Source organism: Callionymus lyra, chromosome 10 (genome assembly GCF_982586985.1).
Source record: "Callionymus lyra chromosome 10, fCalLyr1.hap1.1, whole genome shotgun sequence".
NCBI lineage: Eukaryota > Metazoa > Chordata > Actinopteri > Syngnathiformes > Callionymidae > Callionymus > Callionymus lyra.
This window is the reverse complement of record NC_141827.1, coordinates 19,517,031-19,538,622: the sequence shown is the minus strand read 5'-3', so window position 1 is coordinate 19,538,622 and position 21,592 is coordinate 19,517,031. Positions and strand designations below refer to the sequence as shown.

The 21,592-nt window shown below is 42.5% G+C and overlaps 1 protein-coding gene across 1 annotated transcript; it reads right to left on the bottom strand.

Moving 5' to 3' along the window:
- Positions 1–806: 806 nt before the first annotated feature.
- LOC148070860 (retinol dehydrogenase 12) lies at positions 807–19,786 on the bottom strand. Its single transcript, XM_087801045.1, has 6 exons — positions 19,608–19,786; positions 7,361–7,600; positions 7,183–7,272; positions 1,818–2,006; positions 1,598–1,707; positions 807–1,169 (listed from the first exon to the last, which is right to left on the bottom strand). Exons 1-6 carry the CDS (start codon positions 19,762–19,764, stop codon positions 990–992), a joined length of 966 nt encoding a protein of 321 aa, XP_087657171.1. The 5' UTR covers positions 19,765–19,786; the 3' UTR covers positions 807–989.
- Between the last annotated feature and the right edge of the window lie 1,806 nt (positions 19,787–21,592).

Here is a 21,592-nt window from a genome sequence, read left to right as displayed (position 1 = left end):
TAAAGTAAAATGGAAAATATCAACTATGTGCAGCCCCATCTGTTTAAATATAAATACTCCTTCTTCTCCCCCCCCACTTGTGTCTGTTAACCTTTGTATTATATACATTTGCAATCGGCCTGATCAGTTGGGAAGGAGACTGCCTGCCTGGGGCCTGGTCCTTTCAAGGTTTCTGCCTCCAAGAGGGAGTTTATTCAGGCCACAGTGATATTGTTATCAGCTCTTGGCAGGAAAATAGAGCTGCACTGGAAGCTTATAGTAAGTTCCAACTAACAGTGTAAATAAACCATGAATCCACAGATTAAATATTATTTAATACAAAGATTACTCACTTAAACAAATACAAATGTATACTGTGCGGCTGTAGTTCCATCAGGTCCAATATTTAATGAACTACAACAACAACAACTAACCTTAAATTTTCTATCATTAAAAAATGGTGGTGGACAATAGATACTTCACCACAGGGTGAACACAATGCTATCATATCCTGCTGATACTGTAACTTTTTCTTACCCGTCACTGGTGAAGGTATGTTAAAAAACAAATGGATAAATAATGAAATACTATCTTTCCACTTATTATAAATCTGACTCTAAAGAAGTCAGGGCCTCGCCAGTCATTAACCTCTGTACGTCATAAAGTACTTAAAATGGTATAATGGCTTAGTTAATAGTTTCTCAAATATTGAAAAAAAAACATTATATAGTTTAACAACCTCAGAATAACTACCCACCTTTTCAATGAAGATGGACCGAATCAGGGTTCTTTATTAATAACCGTGAAAGAAAGATGATATGGTAAGGTAAGGTTAAGTAGAACTTTATTGATTTTGAAATAGTTATTTTCCAATAGCCACAGCAAATACAGGATATTTTCATAAAAATAAATCAAAATAAAATAAGAACAAGAACAAAGACAAATAAAGAGATGTTTCTAATGTTTGCACGCTTAAATGTTATAGACTCAGTATTTTCTCCACTATCCTGTCACATCTTGGAGGTCAGCCTCTCGCAGTATTCAAAGTCCTTGACGGCGAGAGCGCCATCCCGAGCTAACGGGGCTGCAAGGACCATAGTGCAGTCGCTGTCAAAGTATTTTCCCGTTATTCCTTCAGTTTCCTCTGCAACCGCACAGTAGATTGAGCTGAAGGCCCCTTCCTCTGCTGACTGAGATGGAAAACATGTGGTCAGTGACTTGTGTAGAGGGACTCTGAGACAATAGGACCATAAATAAATGACATAAAAAGTTGAGACGTGAGAATCTAGAGAGGTTCAAGATGACCACTTCTGAAAAATAATCAATTCACGATTCTCATTTGCTATTGAGAATTGACATGAAATGTTCTTAAATAAATTGAACACTACTGACGATGCGTCCCAAATTAGACTTACCAACTCACTATCCAACGTCAAGTCAGCGTCCATTTGTAACATTAGCTGAACATCCTGCCATCACTTTTTTTTTAAAATTCATAATGAAAATGTCCTTCATGACGAAAAAATGCAAGTGTGATGGCCCTACTTCTACTACAGATATTTCATGTCTCAACTACTGCAAACTTTTGTAATCATCTGCGTGTAATGGCTCTTCTCACCTTGAAAAAGAATAGGCCGAGCAGTTTGAAGATGAAGCGCATCATGAACGGGTAATGTCTCATCATTTCCGTCACAACAACACCGGGGTGGACAGAGTTCGCGGTGACACCTATAAGCAAACATCACACAAATGAAAGGAGTCAGCATTAATGTAGTCTTTGGATAAAACATAGACTTCTTCTACCTTGAGTCTTTGCAACATGCGGATCTTCAACTCACCTGTGCCCTGGAGTCGACGTGCAAACTCGTTGGTGCAGATGACGTTGTGCAGCTTGGTGTGGTTGTAAACCATATCCCTTCTATACGAAAGATTCTCTCCGTTGAAGTGGGAGAAGTCAACCTTGCCCTTACAGTGGTTCATTGAACTCAGAGTCACGATTCGCCCTGGGGCAGATCGCTTCATCAGCTCTGTGGTGGGAGAAGATGATTAGTGTGATACCCACATAGCTTTGAAGTTTTGTAAAATCTAACACCAACAAACTTTGCATCTGAATCAAGGCTCAGGACGTTGTTTCGGGTTGTGTGGGGTTAATCGAAAGTTACGTATGTAACTACGGTTCTATGAATCCTGGATGACCGACAGAGGCGGCGCTTCAAGCACTGAATGTATCCATCTAGTGAATGCGCAGGTTGAGTCTTTATACCAACAAGGTCAAGATCAAATCAAATCCCTTTTCATGTCATTTGGTTGTACATACAGAAGTATTGCAACAAAAAGAGAGAGCATTTCTCGGGGATCCAGGACTTGGTCACTCAACAATCATACACAAGTAGGCAGCACACACTCAAACATTCGGATACATTCCCTGAGACGTTAGCAGCAAATTTTAAATTAAAGTGTAAAAGTGTAAAGTGGAATGATATGGAACTAAAAACTGAGACAATAAAACTAAAAGGTATAAAAACTGCAGCCATCCCTTTTGGCTAAAAGCAAATATTATTTTTTTTAAAGGGCAAAAGTGATGTCAGTGATCAGCAGTTTAACATTCTGACAGCCTGTGGAATTAAGCTGTTGATCAGTCTGGTGGTTCTGCATTTTATGCTCCCGAAGCATTTGCCTGATGGCAGCAGTTCAAAGAGTTTATTGAGAGGGTGTGAGAGGTCCCTCACGATGTTCCATTTTGCAGCGGCTCTGGAACAGTTCTTCAATAATGGGGAGTGAAACTCCAATGACCCTCTGAGCTCCCCTAACGATCCTCTGCAGGGCTTTTTTTGTCAGACATACTGCAGCTGCTACCATGTTGAGATTCAGTATGTCAGGACTACTCCTCGGTGGGAGGTCCTGAGGATGCTGGTTGGAAGAGCGGCTTGTTTAAGCTTCCTAAGGAAGTACAGTCTCTGCTGGGCCCGTTTTGTGATGTAGGCCTTGTTCTTATTCTAGCTCAGGTCCTGCGAGATCTGTACTCCGAGGAATTAAATGTCCTCTCTCTCCACTGTTCGGCCGCAGATGCTGAGGGGGACATGCTGGGTTGTGTTTGCCGGATGTCGATGATCATCTCCTTTTTTTTATCCACATTCAGCAGCAGATTGTTCTCCCTACACCAGCCATCCAGGTGTTGAACTTTGTCCCTGTACATATCCTCCTTCCTACCGTGGATGAGGCCCACCACGTTGGTGTAGTCCGCGAACTTGATGATCTGGTTCCCCTCGTGTCTAGGTGCACAGTCATGCGTTAGCAGTGTGAACAGCAGTAGGCTGCCTTGGGGGGATCCAGTGCCCAGTGTAATGGAGCCGGGGATGTTTTTTACAACTTGAACTGTCTGTGGCCTCTCCGTCAGAAAGTCCAGGATCCAGAGACATGTGGCTGAGTAGGAGAAGTTTCTCCATTAGTCTCTGGGGGACAATTGTGTTAAAAGCTGAGCTAGAATCAATGTACAGGATCCTGGCATGCGTGTCTTTGAGGTCCAGATGAGTGATGCAAGGTGGTGGATATTGCATCCTTTGTAGAGTGGTTGGGGCGAACTGGTACGGATCAATTGATGCAGGCAGGCTGGCTGTCATGTGTGATTTTACAAGACGTCCATTCTCTGTAGTTTCCTCTCAAAAGGCATATCTTGTCCAGCTTGTTGTCGAGGGAACGAACATTAGAGAGAAGGAGCGCCATACTGCTGGTCTGAAGGGGTTAGCCAATAGCCTAGTGTGGATCCCGGCTCACTTACCCCTCTTTTGTTTACGTACTGCTTACGCTTCCTCCTTACTCAGGTGGCATCCTGATGTTTATTAATGTCTCTCGGCTATAACTTTTGCCAACTATGCTTCTAGGCTCCACAAGAAAGCCAAAACGTTCACACACACTGATCCCTGACAGGGCCGCTGCTTCCTCACGCGCCGCCATGACACCTGTGACCCTGGATAGACTATATATTTCGGTGACATCAGAGGATCTGTTCCTGCAGAACCTTCCACAACGATTCTGAGTTACAGAACGCTCTGGCGATACATACGTAACTTCTGTTCTATTTCATTACTTACGGACCGCCCGAGGCGGTGCTTCAAGCACTAGATGAGCCATAACAACAAAGTCACGAGGAATCCCAATACATACCTCATTGAGAGGAAGCCGCAGAGTCGTTCAACAGGACCACACCTAATGGATGTTGAGTGGAAACATTCACCCGAAAGAACCTGAAAAAAGTACTTGGTGAGGCCCATGATGCTGCCTGACTGGGGTTCCCCGCGTAGGGCCGCCCATGTAGAAAACGCTCTAGTAGAGTGGCACCTCACCCTGGATGGCAGGGGATGACCACTTTCTTTATATGCGTGGGTAATGACATCCACGATCCAGAGAGATAGTCAATGTTTGGAAAGAGCACAGCCTTTACTAGGGCCACCATAGCAGAGGAAGAACTGGTGCGACCGTCTTATACTTGCGGTTGCAGCTAATGGGCTGAGGTCAACTGCTCAGGCAACGAAACGAGGCCCAAAAGTTGTTCCACATCAGCCAGTCCGGCAGCCCTCACTCCCCGGGGCATGAAACTGCAGTTCATGCAGGGATATTCTGAAAGACTCTCCCTCAGATGCTCGAGACCAAGTCTTTATTAGGGACACATATCATGGCAATCTTCAGTGGCCGCCAAACATGTTAGCAACAAGCGAAAGGTCACACAGAGAAAAAACAACAAATACTGGGAGAGGGACCGAAACACACAGCCTTCACCAACAAGTGTTGTGAGGAAAATAAACAAGTTAGCCTCAGTGGAAACGCTGCTACCAAATACAAAGTCACACCTTTGCTGGGAGCGGAAGCGCTGTCTTCACCAGCTAAAGGTGGGTGCTATGCTACACATAAAAACAACTGAATTGGCACCAATCATTGTAAACAATAATATGCAGAGCGAAAACGCAGGCAAAAGGTGTCAATCAAAGGCGAACAGAGCTCCGTGTTGCATTCACAAAATAACTAATATGTATCCAAGTCGGGAGTGGGAGCACACAACAAGAGGCGGATACACAACGGTGCACCGATCACTAATAAGTAAGGCAAGTGGTCACAATACTAACCGCTAATGCATGTAATGAAATAATAAAAGTGCTGGGAGAGGGCGCAAATACGCTGAAACCAACAAGAAATTGAATACAACCAAAAGCGGGTACAACAGGTTGTACGGAACACGATCTAAAGAGAAAACACAAAGTTGGGTACTTAGCCAAACAAGAATGATGAGCCGAGGTAGAAGTGTCCACGGCAAATCGCTACAACTTCTCACCGTCGCAGCTCCGACAGAAGGCTACCAGCAACACACAACAATAATAAGTCCTTAGATCTATCTAGGTCTACCTGCACAGCGAGAAGAAAAAAGCAACAGATCCTGTGATGTCACCGGAAGATATCGTCTATCCAGGGTTATCAGGGGTCACAGGTGACTTTGTTGGTATAAACACTCGACCTGCACATGCGCAAGATGAATACATTCAGTGCTAGTCTTAAAATTGACCAAATGCAAAATACTAGATAAATAAGCTGAGGGACTATATAATACATATATAAAGATTATTAATATTAATTTAATAAACTAAATAGTATAATATGCAAATGAATAAACATTTTATTTGTACAATGTCTGCTCACTTTCCCAATTTCGCATCTTGGTATGATCTCTGAGTAGCAGACTGCAAATTTTCATACTGGTGCATAAATCATTGTCATACCAGACCATAATAAAAAAGACAAAGGACCTTCACGGTCACATATGAGAACATTTCCATGCCATGTTTAGTTGGATAAATTAATTTGAGAATGTAATCAATTGAAATTGTGTTTTTTCTTTGCTCTTTCTGAGTTTTTTAATTTCACTTTAACTTTCCATACTCTGAGATTGACTAATGGCACATGTATTTGCAACTAAGACCTAAAACCAGCTTCAACCACCTCCAAACTAGTGTGCAATATCAAAGGATTCCTGTGTCGGTAAAGATGTAGCTTCTAGTTTTATATCTCAGATCTTGTTAAGATATTTTTGTACCAAATCTTCCCTCTGTCCTTAAGTGCTTTAGTTTGTTTCTTGTTGTTTGTGTTTTGGATTCAGTGTTTTCTGTTCTTTTTCCAGGTTCCCTGTTTTTTGGCTTTTAGATTTTTGGATATTTAACGTATTTTGGAGATTGTGGACTATTGTTCATGTACTTACTGACTTGTTTGTATCTATTATATATTTTTCCAGCTCACTTTTTCGTCTGCTGGTTCTTTACACCTGCACTTTGCTTGCATACCAAGACGACAAATATTTCCTCCTGTGTTTGATCAAACAAAATTGTTGGAAGGTTAATATAACTCTGCACGACTAGGATTAGCAATAATCATAGGTGTGACATTCAACAAAAATATTTTGGCTATGACCCAGTTTTGAGGTTATTGCTTTATAAAGTTCCACTGCGACTGAAATCTTGGCGAACGAGAGGTTACGTAAGTGAAGTCCATTATGACATAATAATGGTCTACACTCCTCCAGCAAATCACAACTCGCTTTGTTTATACAACGAGTCCCTTGGAGGTGGAGATTTCTTGGATTGATGATACAGATGACCAACCATGATGCTTGGCCAAGTGGGCGTGGTTATGGTTTACAAGATTTAATTTCAGAAAAAGAAGGCATTAAGGGGGTTTAAACCCATTTTCAAATGTAAATATTTCAATGAAACAGTTTTCATGGTGTTTTTTTTATTAATTAATTTAATATTTAGTATTTTTTGTTACTTAATACACATTTCTTATTTTATTTAAAAGTTATATTAAGCTTTTACTTTATTTTTTCTTGATGACCGCTCACAACAGTAACTTTATAAAATGTGGCCCCTGGAGAAATTTATTTGCTCAGTTTTGGCATAGAGGATGAGGAGGGTTCAAAGGTCAGTGTAAGGAATGGTTATACAAGTGTGTTATCTCTGCGTCAATTGAACCCGGTGGCCCAAACACAACTTTGCCACTGCACGGCCAGCGAGGTCGTTCACCTTGATCGAGGGATATATTTGTTTTTGAACCACTAGGTCACCTTGACCCAGAGACAACACAAGGGTTAAAGAATGTCACATATCGAACAATAAATAGTCACACTAAAGACTCCTAGATCCAAGATTTTCAATATCTCACCGAGCAGCGAGTTGGTGAGTAAAAACGGTCCAAGATGATTTGTAGCAAACGTGGTATCAAAGCCTTCTTTGGTTATCTCCCGAGGTATGCCTGAGCAGAGGATGAAGCAAATCCTGTTTGTTACTAACTAGTAATAACTGAAAAATGTTGTGTGTGGGGTGCGGGGGGCATCATTCACCTGAGACGGCAGCATTGTTCACCAGGATGTGAAGAGCTTTCTCCTCCTCCAGAGTCTTTTTGACAAATTCTCTGACAGACTCCAGAGACGATAAGTCCACCAGCCGAAGGTGCACATTTTTGTTACCGGTTTTCTTTTGAATCTCATTCAAAGCCGCCCTTCCACGAGACTCGCTTCTGCAGGCGAGGATGACTCGAGCTCCGCGTTGGGCAAAGTCCATGGCAATGAACTTTCCAATCCCTGCACATGAAAACAAAGACAACACGTGAACACAGAGCTGTGGAATTTGATTGCAACAATGTTTCCAGGACACTAAAGTGATTCCAGAAGCATCTTGATTAGTCTCAGATGTGATCGCACACTCAGCAACTCTATTCTTATACGTGAAGAAAACTTTGCAGAGATGTGATGAAAAGTTTGTCTTGTCATGACATAATATCCACAAAAGTCTGCTCACGGTCCAGAACACACAACAAGCTTAATTAATTTTAGCATATTATTTGACTTTTTGTCATTAGTAAGTCTAGCAAAACTATCAGATGGAAAATGGAATTTCCTGCTCTGGTTGATTCAGTTGGTGGGACGTAACTTACAGATCAACACGTTTGTGCTGTTTCTAAAGAACGAACAAACATTTACGTATGGAAACAACTAATATTTCTTTTGTTGTCCACAAACATTTGCTTCTAGATGTTGTTGGTCTTAAAGACTAGTTCATCCATCTCCACCATGCTTCAAGGTCAATAGTTTACATCTTTAAGCAAAGTGTAGGTAATAGGGGTCAGCATCCGCATCTTTCTGCTAACCCTCGTGCGGTGGCTCCAAAACAAATGTGTTTGAGGTATCCTTTGGTTTAACATTAATTTGATCGGGTGGCACCATCTGGCTGGTCCAATGAATAAATTGTTTGAATAAGTAAATAAATAATATTAGCAAGTCATAATAGAGACTTTAGACTTTCTTTTCTTTTCTTTTCTTGTCATTGCAGAGAAAACCCCTGAGTTATCTATCATAACCTCAGGTTCTACGAATTGGTGCGAAGCCCTTGAAGACATATTCTAAATTACTTTCCTATAGGTGTATCCATTGATGAGTTGAATGTATGTCCTTTGTGTAATGAACTGTTAAACATTGATAATGTCATCTCTCATTCAGATCTTAAACATCCTGTTTTGTGTTTTACGACTGCTCCCTTCCCACAGCGGGGGTCCAGGGCTCAGGGGCTTTGCCAATTGTTCCTTAACTTTTATGGCCCTTGGTGACATGGCTTAAAGGTGACTGTGAAGATAACATACTGTATGTATTGGGGGAGGAAGGATAAAGCCACGGTAACAAATGTTGTGATTGTTTAGACAAGGATGTTCCCGACTTTTGAAGTATCAAGACATGGAATTTATGGTCCACGAACCTGGTTGGAGATAACAGGTGTGAAGGAGGTCAGGAGATTCTTTGTTTAGATTAGTGATCAGATCAAACAACATCTGTTGTTCATTATGGAGTCAGATTTGGGGAACTTAACTTATGATGGGAGTGTCTTGAGTGTCTTGGCTTTAAAAGATGAGATGATCTAAAGATTAAGTGCCACTCTCTGGGAGGACCTGGGTGAGCCAGGATGTCTGACAGAGACTGGACCAAGCGCTGGAACTGTGGTATTTCTGAACAATTTGAATAATTTGCATTTCTTTGTTAAACTGTTGTATTTAAGGTCTTGTAAGGCCTACTTTGGTAATCATACTTTGTTATTAATAAATTGACTGTCTTAATTCTAAAATGTCACTCTTCCTTGGATCAAACGAATGCGCAGAACTCATTAGACAGGAAAGAGATTTGAGTTCCTTTAAATTGGTGGACCCTCGACGTGATCCAAGGAGGAAAAGACGATTCTGGTTGAGGTGACGGGGCCTGGATTCCTGGACTCAAAAATCACAAGCTGCGCAGCATAAAACGGTAAGAAGACACCACTTTATTGATTAGAAGTCTTCTTTTGAGTCCAGATCCAAGTTTCGTGGCTGAGATCAAGATAAATTTAAATTTAAAATAAGTATACAGCAAAGTGTGTTTGATTGTTCGGAAATACCAGAGGTTGATTGTTAAATTTTGTTGTTGTTGTTAAATATGTGTAAGGGAAAAGGTCAGATGTGCTGCTTTTGATTTGAAATTTTATAAAGTAAGAAAATAAGGGTCATTTTTGATTTAATGAATCAAGTTTTATGAACCTAAAGGGTGTCAACATAAATAACTTGTTCATTGAATGAGAAATGATCATAAGCTGTTAAAATTTATAAGGTTAAAAAATAAGGGTCGTTTTTGATTTAATGAAGCAAGTTGTATGAACCTGAGGGGGTCGACACAAACAACTTGTTCATTGAATAGGAAATGATCATAAGCTGTTAAAATTAAAAAGTTAAAAAATAAGGATCATTGTTGATGCAATGAGACAAGTTGTATGAACCCAACTTGTTCATTGAATTAAACATGATCATAAAATGTTAAGATTAAATCAATAAGGGTTGTGACTACTTTCACGATCATAGAAAAGCAGACACATCTGGAAGAAAAAATAAATAAAAAATAGATAAATAATAAAAATAAATAAAAATAGAAATGAAACAAATATTTTAATAAAGGCTTAGGCTTAAGACGCATAATATTGATTGGGAATCAATGCCTTTAAGGTTTGGAACCTGTGTTCTCCTCGGGCTGGGCCCGGAGTATTGAGTTGTATCAATAACTTGAAGAACCGAAAAAGGTTGGAGGCCTTGGAGTCTGATCAGCTCCTAAAGAACCCAAGGAGACTCCAAGTTCAAACTAGGTTGAGTCCAAGTTCAAACTAGGTTGAGTCTTTAAAAAAAAAAAGGTTAGGAACCTGCGTTCTCCTCTGGCTGGGGCCGGAGTATTGAGTTTTATCAATATCTAGAAGAACCGAAAGGGTTGGAGTCCCTGGTGATTAAAACCAAAAGAGCCCAGAGTGGGACTCTGAGTTTGAACTAGGTTAGTTAAAGACGTCATTTTTTGTTTTGGTTAGTTTTGTTTTGCTTTGTATTGTGAAATTAATCTGTTGTTTGAAGTGGAATTTTGGGTGCAGCCTGCTGAGCTGAGGAAAAAACCTACAATCTTGTCCTTTTTTAGGTGAATCCCTGGACTAAAACGCAGACAGAGCGTTGATAAAACAAATTCTCTTGAACTAAAACGTATAACATCTTTAATGTTACGTTTTTCTTTTCTTTCCATATTCTCTTGAAAAAACGTAGCTTCTGTGAATGTTACGTTTTCCTTTTATATTTCCTTTGATATCAAACTTACAGCGTCTTTGAACGTTGCATTTTTCTTCTTTTACTTTCCTAATTTACAGCCGCTGTGCTGAGAAACGTCTGTGGACGTTTTCATTTCTTGGGTTAAAAAGCTGCTGTGATAAAAACTGTAACAAAATGAGTGTGGAAATTGACCGGGAGAAAAAATGGTTTGACTGGGGAATGGTGAATCTGTTGGGATGAAACTTGAAAAAATATTCGAGCAAATGAGAAGTTCTGCCCCAACGGACAAGAACGCAAAGGAAGTTGAAAAAGAGGGTAAAAAGAATGTGAAAGAATGGCAGAGTATGGGATTATTTCTAGCAAATAATCACAGATATGATGTGTTGAAAGGATGTGCAGAGAAATGTTGAAAGAAGAGTGTCTCTGAGAGGAGAAATGAGGGGAAATTCCCCACAAACCCCGCAATACAGGAACACAGGAGAAACCTGGAACATGCAGGATCACGGCAAACATCCACGTCACTCGACCATCTGATCGACGGGAGGAAAGCAGACAACTTTCTAAAGCCAGTGACTTGACATGGAACTATTGACGACCCAAGAGACTTCTGACTAGGTAATATGAACACAAAAATACACTTATTATGAATGGTTTGGAAAACTAGGCCTTAAAATATTGTTATTGAAAATAAAAATTCCTATTAAAAATACCAAATTGATAAGAACTGAATACAATAAATTACTCGAAAGAAAATAATTAAGATTATAGCGCTAAAAATCCTATACCAATAAAAAGTAACAATAGGTAAAAAGATAAAAGCTTTTAAATAAATTAAAATAAAACATATAAAAGGAAATACTTAATATTTCCTTTGTTCCTCAACATCAGTGAAAAGACAAGAAACTAACTGTTAAAGATAAAAATGAATTTGAACATATTAAAGTAAAACCAGTTCCATTATTGAACAGGCTCATTGTTGGACAGAGTTCTGTCATGGAGTAACACATGTCTTAACAGGGGGGATGGTAAGGTCAAAAGGACACTGTGTAGCAACAGGCATCCCTCCATACTGTGAATTTTACTTTTTGTAAATCTTAGTTTAAAAGCTTAAAAATACAACCCACACTGTATCATGAGGTTAAATCTAGTTGGTTTTATGGTTGTTCTGTGAATTTATGTTGCTTGACTCTATTTGGTTGGACTATGGAAGTATTTGTCTTGGCTGATAAAGAGTAATGGTTACTTGTTTAAATTGTGAGCTAAAGTTAGTCCTTGTTGTAAAGTTTCGACTCTGACTGAGAGTGTTCTTTGTGGCTTGTTTGTTTACTCTGAGACTGTGTCAGCTGTTTTAACATCTAGGATTGTTTAAATTAGGTATATTTTTTAGGTTTTCAAGATCATTTTATAATTCAAAGCAAGTTCTGCTCCACTGAGTGTTTTCTTGTCCATGACATGAAATTAGACTGAACCTCTAGAGGGAGGAGCTCTATCTGTGGGATTGTTCACTACTTGGGGTTAGACTCTGAGATCTGTTCCTGTCCTACTAACACATTCCTTCCACTCTGTGACTTTTAACACAATTTTGAGACATAGTGTCTATCTAATTACACTTTTTCAAAAAAGCTTTTTCTATTATGGAGATGAAATTTTCTGTCAAACAATCAAAGTACTATGGGTCACAGTGAAACATCAGAAAATGACCATTACTTTGACAAACAATTTTCTGGGGTCGGACAGTCATCACAACAAATGTTTGGTTTAAGAAAAAGGCAAAGTGTCTTCTCTCCCCTCTACTGTTATCACTCTCGCCCTATGAAGCAGCCTGATTCAGGAGAGTATGGAAGGCTGGTTCGCTTATGATGGGTAAGATCCTGACTCAAACCATGGGACAACCTAAGACAGGCACAGTCACGATTACTTGATCTAAGTCCCGTGAGAAGATTTCTCACTGATGGGACCATGCAGGTGATGCTGGTGGGCTGAGGTGGAAGAGAAAGTTTGTCAGAACCCTGTCTGATGATACGACGAAGCCACTCATGGGTCATGTTTTGCGAAACAGGCCAAAACCAATACATTGACTGATCCCATGAGGATGTTTGCAGCTGAAGAAAATCCTCCTTTTCTTGCATGATATTGTTTTCTTGACATTTTCTTGTCCGTTAATTGAAAGCATTGAAAGCTCTGATTTTAAAAAAAAAAATAGAAAAGGGGAATTCTCTGTAGATTTTGAGATTTTTATTTTTGATTGGGAAGTATAATTCTCTAGTAGAAGAGATTCTGAACAGTCATAACTGTGAGACGGTGTAATGTAGGGAGTTAGGAAATTTAAGTGAAATGAAATAGTTTAAAAAACGGGAAGTAAACTATCCTTTTATCTGCTACTTTTGGAAAGAAAAAGGGATAAAAGCAGAGGAAGAAGATATATGGTTGAAAATGTAGTATCATTGAATTGGGATAATTTTTAGGATAAGTATTGCTACATTATATTCTGAATGCAAATTATTTGATACGCTGACTGGTTTGGAGTGACAGGCTTGACGACAGAACAATCTCAGATCTACTTTGAAGATGAAAGAGGAAACTTGTTAATTTGTGTTTAGGAATGTTGAGACTTTACCAACCAGAAGTGAATGAATAATCGAAGAGATAAAGAAGTTAATGAAGAAGTTGATTCTTAATTCAGTCTGTTGAGGTCTGTAAGTAAAAATAATTTTTAACTTAGATTTGAAAAGTAATGACGAGGCTTGACACATTGTCATTAGCGCTGATGGCAGTGAGATCATGTCCTATGAAGGATTTTATAGAAGTGATAATTTATAATACAATTAAAATGATTGATTTTCAGATTCTTTAGGGAACAGTTTGGTGTGTGTCATAAAGAAAAATATAAATACTTCAGATAACTATAAGGGGTTAGAATATTTTTGGAAACTTTTGATAATTGTTGATTTGATGATTACTTTAAAATAGTTAATTTCTAAACTTAAACTGGAAATCACTTATTATGAATTTGATTTGAGTAAAGTTTAATAAAAAAAACAAAAAACGTTATGAGTCGATCAACTGGATAAATGAATTGAAGAAAGAACATTTAAAAGAAATAACCGCTTTATATTTGAATCATCAGTTTGATCAGATGATACTGAACTTCTGCAGTGCAACAGATTTTGTGTCTATGTGTTTGTGTGTTTGTGTGTCCATGTGTCTATTTGTCTGTGTGTCTATGTGAGTGCCAGGATGCAAGAAGATGAGATCATGTGTGTTTGCACTGAGAGAAAGAAGCAATGAACACTAACATATACCGGCATGTGATATGTGCATGTGCATGATTTGATTGATCATTGTTTTGATATTTTTCTAACGAAGGGAACAAGATTTATCCTAAAAGGTCCTTTACCCTCTAACGGTTTCGCTATTGGTTTACCCCGAGGCACCGCCTCGTCTCTGAGAGAGCTTAATGAACTCGCCACCCAGCAGGGGGCAGTCCACTTCCTATAAAGGCGGGAAACACCCGCCGCACTTCCTCCAACTGAAAACTCAGCGAGAAGGGCGGCCGCTGGGCGACGAGGTTAGAGGGCTTCGCACCAATTCGTAGAACCTGAGGTTATGATAGATAACTCAGGGGTTCTACTTCATTGGTGCTCCGCCCTCTAACGGCTTCGCTATTGGTTTAAACCCAAGGCGATGCCTGACGGGATAAATGTACCCCCATCTGGACGCCGCTCCCGAAAAACAGCATCGCTAGGGCCTTGCCAGCCCAGGATCCAAGTCTACTGGGGCCGTGGGTCTCGAGGGGGGCACAGCAGCGCTCAAAACCGTATGAGCTATTGATCCCGGCGTCACGTCGAGGAGATTAGGCGTTAGCAAGGTTGACGTGGACGCCCAAGAAGCAGCTGAGCAGATGACCTCTGCTGCCACACCCAGTGAAGAGCCACTGAGGCTGTCACACCACGGGTGGAATGTGCCCTCAGTCCACTAGGAGCAGATCCACCCGCTGCTTGGTAGGCCCGGATAATGGCCGATCTCACCCAATGAGAAACCTCTGGGAGGAGATCGCCTCACCCAGTCGGCATCTACTGCGGCAGATGAATAGGGCATCAGAGCGCCTAACACAGCCACCCGCAGCAATGACACAGAAGACTCCTCGACGCCAAGAAAAGACTCACAAGCTCACTCGCTCTCTTCGTGGTTATTAGTGTCAGAAGGAGCGATACCTTGAAGACAAGATGTCCTGTGGGACTTGGTCAAGAGGCTCAAAAGGCGCCACCAGAGGGTGGGCGCGAGCCGAAGCACCCTCAACCCGACATGCCTCGTTGCTATGACTGATGCGAACACTCTCAGTGTTGCCAAGTCCGTCCGCTATCCAGAAAAAGTTACAGGAAGACAGGACAGCAGAGACCAAACAGGAGCTGGGGTCGAAGGACCGGTCTGCACACCAGCGGGAGAAAATCCCCCACTTCCAGGCATAAGGCCTGCGCTGGAGAACGCCCGGGTCCAAAGTCCTGCTCAGCTCGTCCCGTGCAGGAGCCACACTTTGAGAGGCCGGCCCAGGGCACCGGGTGCCCAAGGGATGGCAAGGAGCGATACCTTGAAGACAAGATATCCAGTTGGACTTGGTCAAGAGGCTCGAAGGTCGGGCCTGTGAGAGAGTCCAGTACAAACTGGAGATCCCACTGAGGGCTGGAAGGCCTTGCAGGAGGTCGAAGCCTGCAGGCACCTCGTAAGAAAAACGGGCCACCAGAGGGTGGGCGCGAGCCGAAGCACCCTCAACCCAACATGCCTCGTAGCTATGGCTGATGCGAACACTCTCAGTGACGCCAAGTCCGTCCGCTATCCAGCAAAAGTTGCAGGAAAGACAGGACAGCAGAGACCAAACAGGAGCTGGGAGGACCTGTCTGCACACCAGCGGGAGAAAATCCCCCACTTCGAGGCATAAGCCTGCGTGTCCACGGGGCCCGGGCGTTCTCCAGCGTGTGGAGAACGCCCAGGTCCAAGTCCCGCTCAGCTCGTCCCGTGCAGGAGCCACACTTTGAGAGGCCGGCCTAGGGCAGCGGGGGCCTAAGTGATGGCCCACGGGTCCCTGACCGTCATGCGTCAGAGAGGACATCTGAAGTTCTCCTTGCTGGCAAAGAGGTCTGCCACCGGGTGACCGAACCAAGACCATATCTCGGCTCTCCACTGCCTCGGACAGACCCCATTCGTCGTGGACGGCCCCCACCTGACAGTCTGTCCGCTACTGTGTTCAGCTCGCCCGGTACATGCTGAGCTCTGAGAGAAAGCAAGTGACAGTCTGCCCACAGCCAACTTCTTTGCCACACTCAGAAGGGCTGGGGATCTGGCTCCACCTTGGCGATTAATGTACACCACGGCGGTGGAGCTGTCGGAGCACTAGGATGTTGGACCGTGACAGTTGGGGAGAGAGGTGAAGCAGGACGTTGTAATTGCCTTTAGCTCTAGCCAGATTGTGTGACTGTACACTGGTCTACCCGCTGGCGTAGGCCTGACCCGAGGTGCCTCCCCAACCTGTCAGAGAAGCGTCTGTGAACACCTGAGTGTAATGAAGGACGCAACCCAATGGAACTCTCCATCTGAGGTTGGCTAGAGAGTTCCAAAACTGGATGTCCTGCAAAACCCGGGCGGGAAGGCGCACTTTCCGACCTTGTTCCCGCTTGAGGTCTAGCTTGAGACGACCAAACCATCTCAGCTCCCTCATATGCAGCAAGCCCAGCCGAACTACCGTGTGAGCTGCTGCCATGAGCACCAGGAGGGACATAACAGTGCCTGCTGTTGTCACATGACACCGAGCTTCCAGCAACTGTGTTGTCAGTCAGAGAATGGGCTGGATACGCACGTCCGGGAGGCGCGCGTATCCCTCCTCCGAGTTCAACAGTACCCCCAGGTAAACTAACTGTTGAACTGGAGTCAGAGCGCTCTTGCTGAGGTTCACCGTGAACCCCAGGGTGGCAATATGGCTCAACACCTTCTGTGTGTGAGCGTAACTTTCTGCCTCTGACCTGGCAAGGATCAACCAGTCGTCCAGATAGGTCAAGATCCTTACCCCACTCACTCTTAATGGCTCCAGTGCCGCCTCCACACACTTGGTGAAGGTCGTGGGTGCCAGAGAGTAGCCGAATGGAAGTCGAGTGTATTGAAACACACGATCCTCGAGGGCGAAACGCAAGTACTTTCGATGTCTCTTGACTATCGGTATGTGAAAGTACGCGTCGGTCAGGTCGATAGATGTCATCCAATCTCCTGGACTTACACCTGAGAGCAGTTTCTTGACCGTCAACATGCGAAACGGGCGGGTAGCTATGAATTTTTTCAAATAGCTGAGGTCCAGAATGGGCCTCCAACCCCCGGTCTTTTTTGACACAAGGAAGTACCGGGAGTAAAACCCTGTCATCTCGGCTGCAGGAACCAGTTCTACGTCCTCCTTCTGCAGCAGAGTAGACACCTCGTTTCTCAAACAGGATAATTTCTCCTGCTCCGCCACACGAGTCCAGAGAATCCCTAAAAAACGCGGGGGTTGACGGGCAAATTGGAGCGCATAGCCCCGCCTGATTACTCCCCCCAGCCATTTGGAATGAAGTAAAACCAGGCGACTCCAAGCCGAATAATGTTCTGTCAGAACCACAGCCCTGGCGAACTTTGGGTTGTCCTTCGAGCGGGCCGTAGACGAAAGGGCATCACACAAGCCGCGTCTCTATCTCTTGAATCAACAGAGCATGTACTCGAGTTGGATTCACTAGAACCCCCACTCTCATACATAAAATCCGGCTCTGTGGGAGAAACGCGCAAGGGTGCGTGAGAAACCTCAGATGCGTGTCGTGCGTGTTCCCTTTCCCCCCCGGAAGTCTTCCCAACTCTCTGAGCACTTCTTAGTGTCACCGGAGCTGACAAAACCCGCGATGTGGAGGAATGTGCTGGAGAATTAAACCGGAGCTGATGTGAGTTCAGAATAGGTCGCGCGTGCGTCGGCACCGCATCACTCACCAAGTCCAGTACATTCTCAAGCTCCGCTGGCGGTCCAAACCTGCTCATCACTCGTGAGATCCGACCGCCACGCACCTCTCCAGTTGATCGACCAGAAGGGGCGAAAGCTCCTTGCCCTCGCCTGGTCTCAGAACGGCGAGAAAACTCGCGCGTAAAAGCACCATGTTGCGTCAGTTCCATGGCGTTTTCTCTTTTCCGCCGCCATACGTGACGTCCTCCACGGTGCCAGTGCTTGTTGACAGCGCTGTGGGGGAAGGAACAACCTCCGGTTTGCGCTCATCAGCGGTCAAATCCCGTCAGCGCATGTCAACACGGAAGTGAAGTAAACACAGCTGATCAAGCCGGTCTCGTGGACATTTGCTTATCTGGAAACAAACACATAGTTGAGTCTGTCCTTCATTCGTGTGGACAGACTCCGTTATTACAGTCTCGGCATGACCCGGACGAAGGGGTTTAAAACCTCCTCCGAACTGTGTTCTGAGAGGAAACTCTCGCTGTCTATGAACGGCGGAGCATGTTAGCTTAGCATTAGCATGTTAGCTTAGCATTAGCGGCAAAAGCTTCTAATGACGCCTGTGACTACGTCACACTCAGAGGCGGAAACACATGCACACTAACACCTCTCTCTCAGGTGAACCCGTCGAGTGCTGCTGGAGGGCCATGTGTCTGCAAGAGATACTTACCTGATCACTCTCGCACACCTCATGGTCGACTCCATGCAGCGAGCCAGTCGAGGGACGACTTTGTTTTTCTTAAACAACATGGCATTAACCTTGATCATAATCATGATCTGAGGCGGCGTGGGTCGACAAGCCTCGAACGCTTCCCGCCACTGTCAAAAGCCGTGGGAAACGCTCGGAAGGCCACATAATCATCACGTGTGATTTGGGCCCAGGCAAACGAAGCAGACGTGTGTCTCCCGTCTTCAGGGAGTCTTCGTGCACACATTGTTCACTTCAATATTCATCGCCATCATTACATTCCACTGTCAGGAGCTTTCTCGCTGAGTTGTAAAGGAGGAAGTGCGGCGGGTGTTTCCCGCCTTTATAGGAAGTGGACTGCCCCCTGCTGGGTGGCGAGTTCATTAAGCTTTCTCAGAGACGAGGCGGTGCCTCGGGGTAAACCAGTAGCGAAGAGGTTAGAGGGCGGAGCACCAATGAAGTAGAACACAGCAGTTACAGGAAACAAATGAAGACTGTTTACTTAAAAGATATGCACAGAAAACGAGTAAAACACAAACTCCATAGTTGTTGCAGAGAAACTAACCTTGGGCTACGACTTTTTTTTAATTTTTTTTTATGCACCTAACATTATTTTTTGCCGCTTGTGTTATTTTATTTATTATCTGAAGATCGGATGAATAGTAAAAACAAAGCCTACATTACTGCTCCTGTTCTTATTTTATTTTGATTTATTTTTGTGAAAAGTTGCTGTATTTGCTGTGGCTATTGGAAAAAAAAACAATTTAAGAGTAATCTTGTAATAAAAATGACTCAAGGTTAATTATTAAATATACAGAAAGTGTGAACTTCTGACCATTATATCACCCCAGATATATGCGAGTGGTTCAACTCCTTGCTACCGCAACCTCTACAGCATTTGTTTTCTTGTCTTAATTTACTTCAGCGTTATCTGCAAGTGTGTGAGTAAATGCACAAACGTTTTTCATTCTTTGCCCATTGAGATAGAAAAAAAATCCAACAGATCTTCATTTCAGTAGATTTCTCCCAAAAACCTCTTTGTATACCTTTACCAACTGTTGTAAGAACTTTTTTTACAGAACCATTCATGATAATTAAAACTAAAAACCGAATTTCATGTGTATCAGGGGGTTAAGAGAAGGATCTGCAGAGAAACCTACAATCTCATGAGCAAAGGTGAAGGTAGAAACCCACCAGTAAAGATAGAGCATAGACAGATAATAGTTTATTCCTCCACTCATGACCTCGACCTAGTCTGAATGACCAGGTTTCATGATGAAATGAGGACCTGCTTACCTGTGTTGGCCCCGGTCACTATCGCGGTCCTCCCGTCCAGCCGCGCGCCGCATGCTTGCGGGTCCCACCTCCCCCTCCTCTGCACGCGCACCACAAAGGCCAGCAGCGCCGTGATCGCCACCCAGCCCATGTTATACAGCAGATTCGTCCTCTCCATGTCTTCACCGAAGTGCAGGGAGTCTAGGAGAAGACAGCGTTTATATTTACAAGTGGGCGTGTCCGCCGGTGTGTGCGCCAGAGACCAGTGATCCCCGGGCGCGCGCTGAGGAAAAGTAGTAAAAAAAAAAAAAAGAGTCAAAGTTTACTGCGGAAATAAAGCCTTCTGACGTCACTTATGGTTTAAATCAATTATTTGTGATATACATATACTGTATATGGGGCGTCGAATGTAAAATTAAAGACGTGTGTTTTTTCGCTGATTTAGCAGTATCTTGATCTATATAGTATATATATATTTTTTAGTATTTTTTTGGATTGTTTAAGCATTTTGACTACAGTTTATTTTCATGTCTTAACAAGAAGGAGTGTCTCGCCTGCAGTTGATTCAGAACTCTGCAGCGAGAATTCTAACCCGCTCAAGTAGAAGAACTCACATTTATCCGATCCTTAAAACTTTCCAGTTTCTTTCAGGATCAACTTTAAAATTCTGGTTCTTACTTTCAGATCTATTCATGGTCAGGCTCCTCCTTACATCACTGATCTGATCCAGCCTTACACCCCAGCTCGGGCTCTGAGGTCTGTGGATCAGAATCTACTTATGGTTCCTCGCACACGGTTCAGGACCAGAGGTGAGAAATCCTTCCAGGCTGTTGCTCCTAAGCTTTGGAACGATCATCCTCTCTCTTTGCGCTTGATGGATCTACTGACTCCTTTAAGAAACATCTTAAGACGTTTTTATTTGTTCAGGCTTTTCCTCGATTTTCTGAAACTCCTGTTGTGTTATCAGTTTTTATCTTGATCTTTTAAGTATATACTTTATTGAATATTGTTTTGATTGTTTAAGCGCTTTGTGACCCTGGTCTGAAGGGGCTATACAAATACAAATTACCTCGATATTGGCAGATTCGATCTTTGCGCGTTAATAACTCACGGACGCTAAGGTGTTGAATTACAAATCGTACTTATTTCTAAACAGAGTTACCTGCTGTATTGACTACAAGCGCGTTATCTTTATGCAGAGGGAAAGTGACGCGGCGTTTAAGGGACCGTCCTCCAATAGAGAAACGCCGAAAAGGGGTTGACTTCTTTTAATTCCCTTCTTTGTAACTCCTTCATTTTGAGTCCTATGGTCACCATCTTCATGTGACTAAAAAAGGGGCCTCCATATTATGTTACTACACTCATTAGTTTTTTTTGAAATTCTTTTTGAAATTTTTCAAATCACTATTTTTGTGCAATTTTTTCCACGTACATTTTGTAATAACTTTGTAATTACAACTCCGATAGTCAACAAACTAATGTCACTTATGGAGGACCTTCATATAAGGTTACGTCACTCATTAGTTTAAAAAAAACTCCCTCTAAACATTGTAAGATCAATATTTTCATGCAATTTTTCATAAACATTTTGTAATAACTTTGTAAATACAACTCCGATAGTCAACAAACTAATGTCACTTATGGAGTACTTTCATATCAAGTTACTACACTTATTACTTTTTCAAATTGTCCTCTAAATTGTTTCATATCAATATTCTAATAAACATTTTCGTAAACATTTTGTGATCACTTTGTAATTACAACTCTGATGGGAAACCAAATTTAAGTAATTTGTACTCGGTCATTTAAGATCATTCATATCATGTTAGTAATATATTTTTGGTCAAGTCAGAGTTATCTGTCCCTGTTCAATAAATGTATAATAAATGTAAATAATGTCCGTATAATAACAATTATTAACAACACATTGCTATATACAAAGAGTCTTGGAGATCATCATTTTTTTTCATTATGCGTGAAACCAAGATGATCAACTAGCCTTTGTA

Excerpts from the sequence above, each read along its gene's own strand:
- LOC148070860 (XM_087801045.1), bottom strand. The coding sequence starts at position 19,764 with ATGGAGAGGACGAATCTGCTGTATAACATGGGCTGGGTGGCGATCACG. Across the intron at positions 7,601-19,607 it reads AGTGACCGGGGCCAACACAG|GGATTGGAAAGTTCATTGCC; the intron begins GTAAGCAGGTCC and ends TTTCATGTGCAG. Across the intron at positions 1,170-1,597 it reads TCGGCCTATTCTTTTTCAAG|TCAGCAGAGGAAGGGGCCTT; the intron begins GTGAGAAGAGCC and ends TTTCCATCTCAG.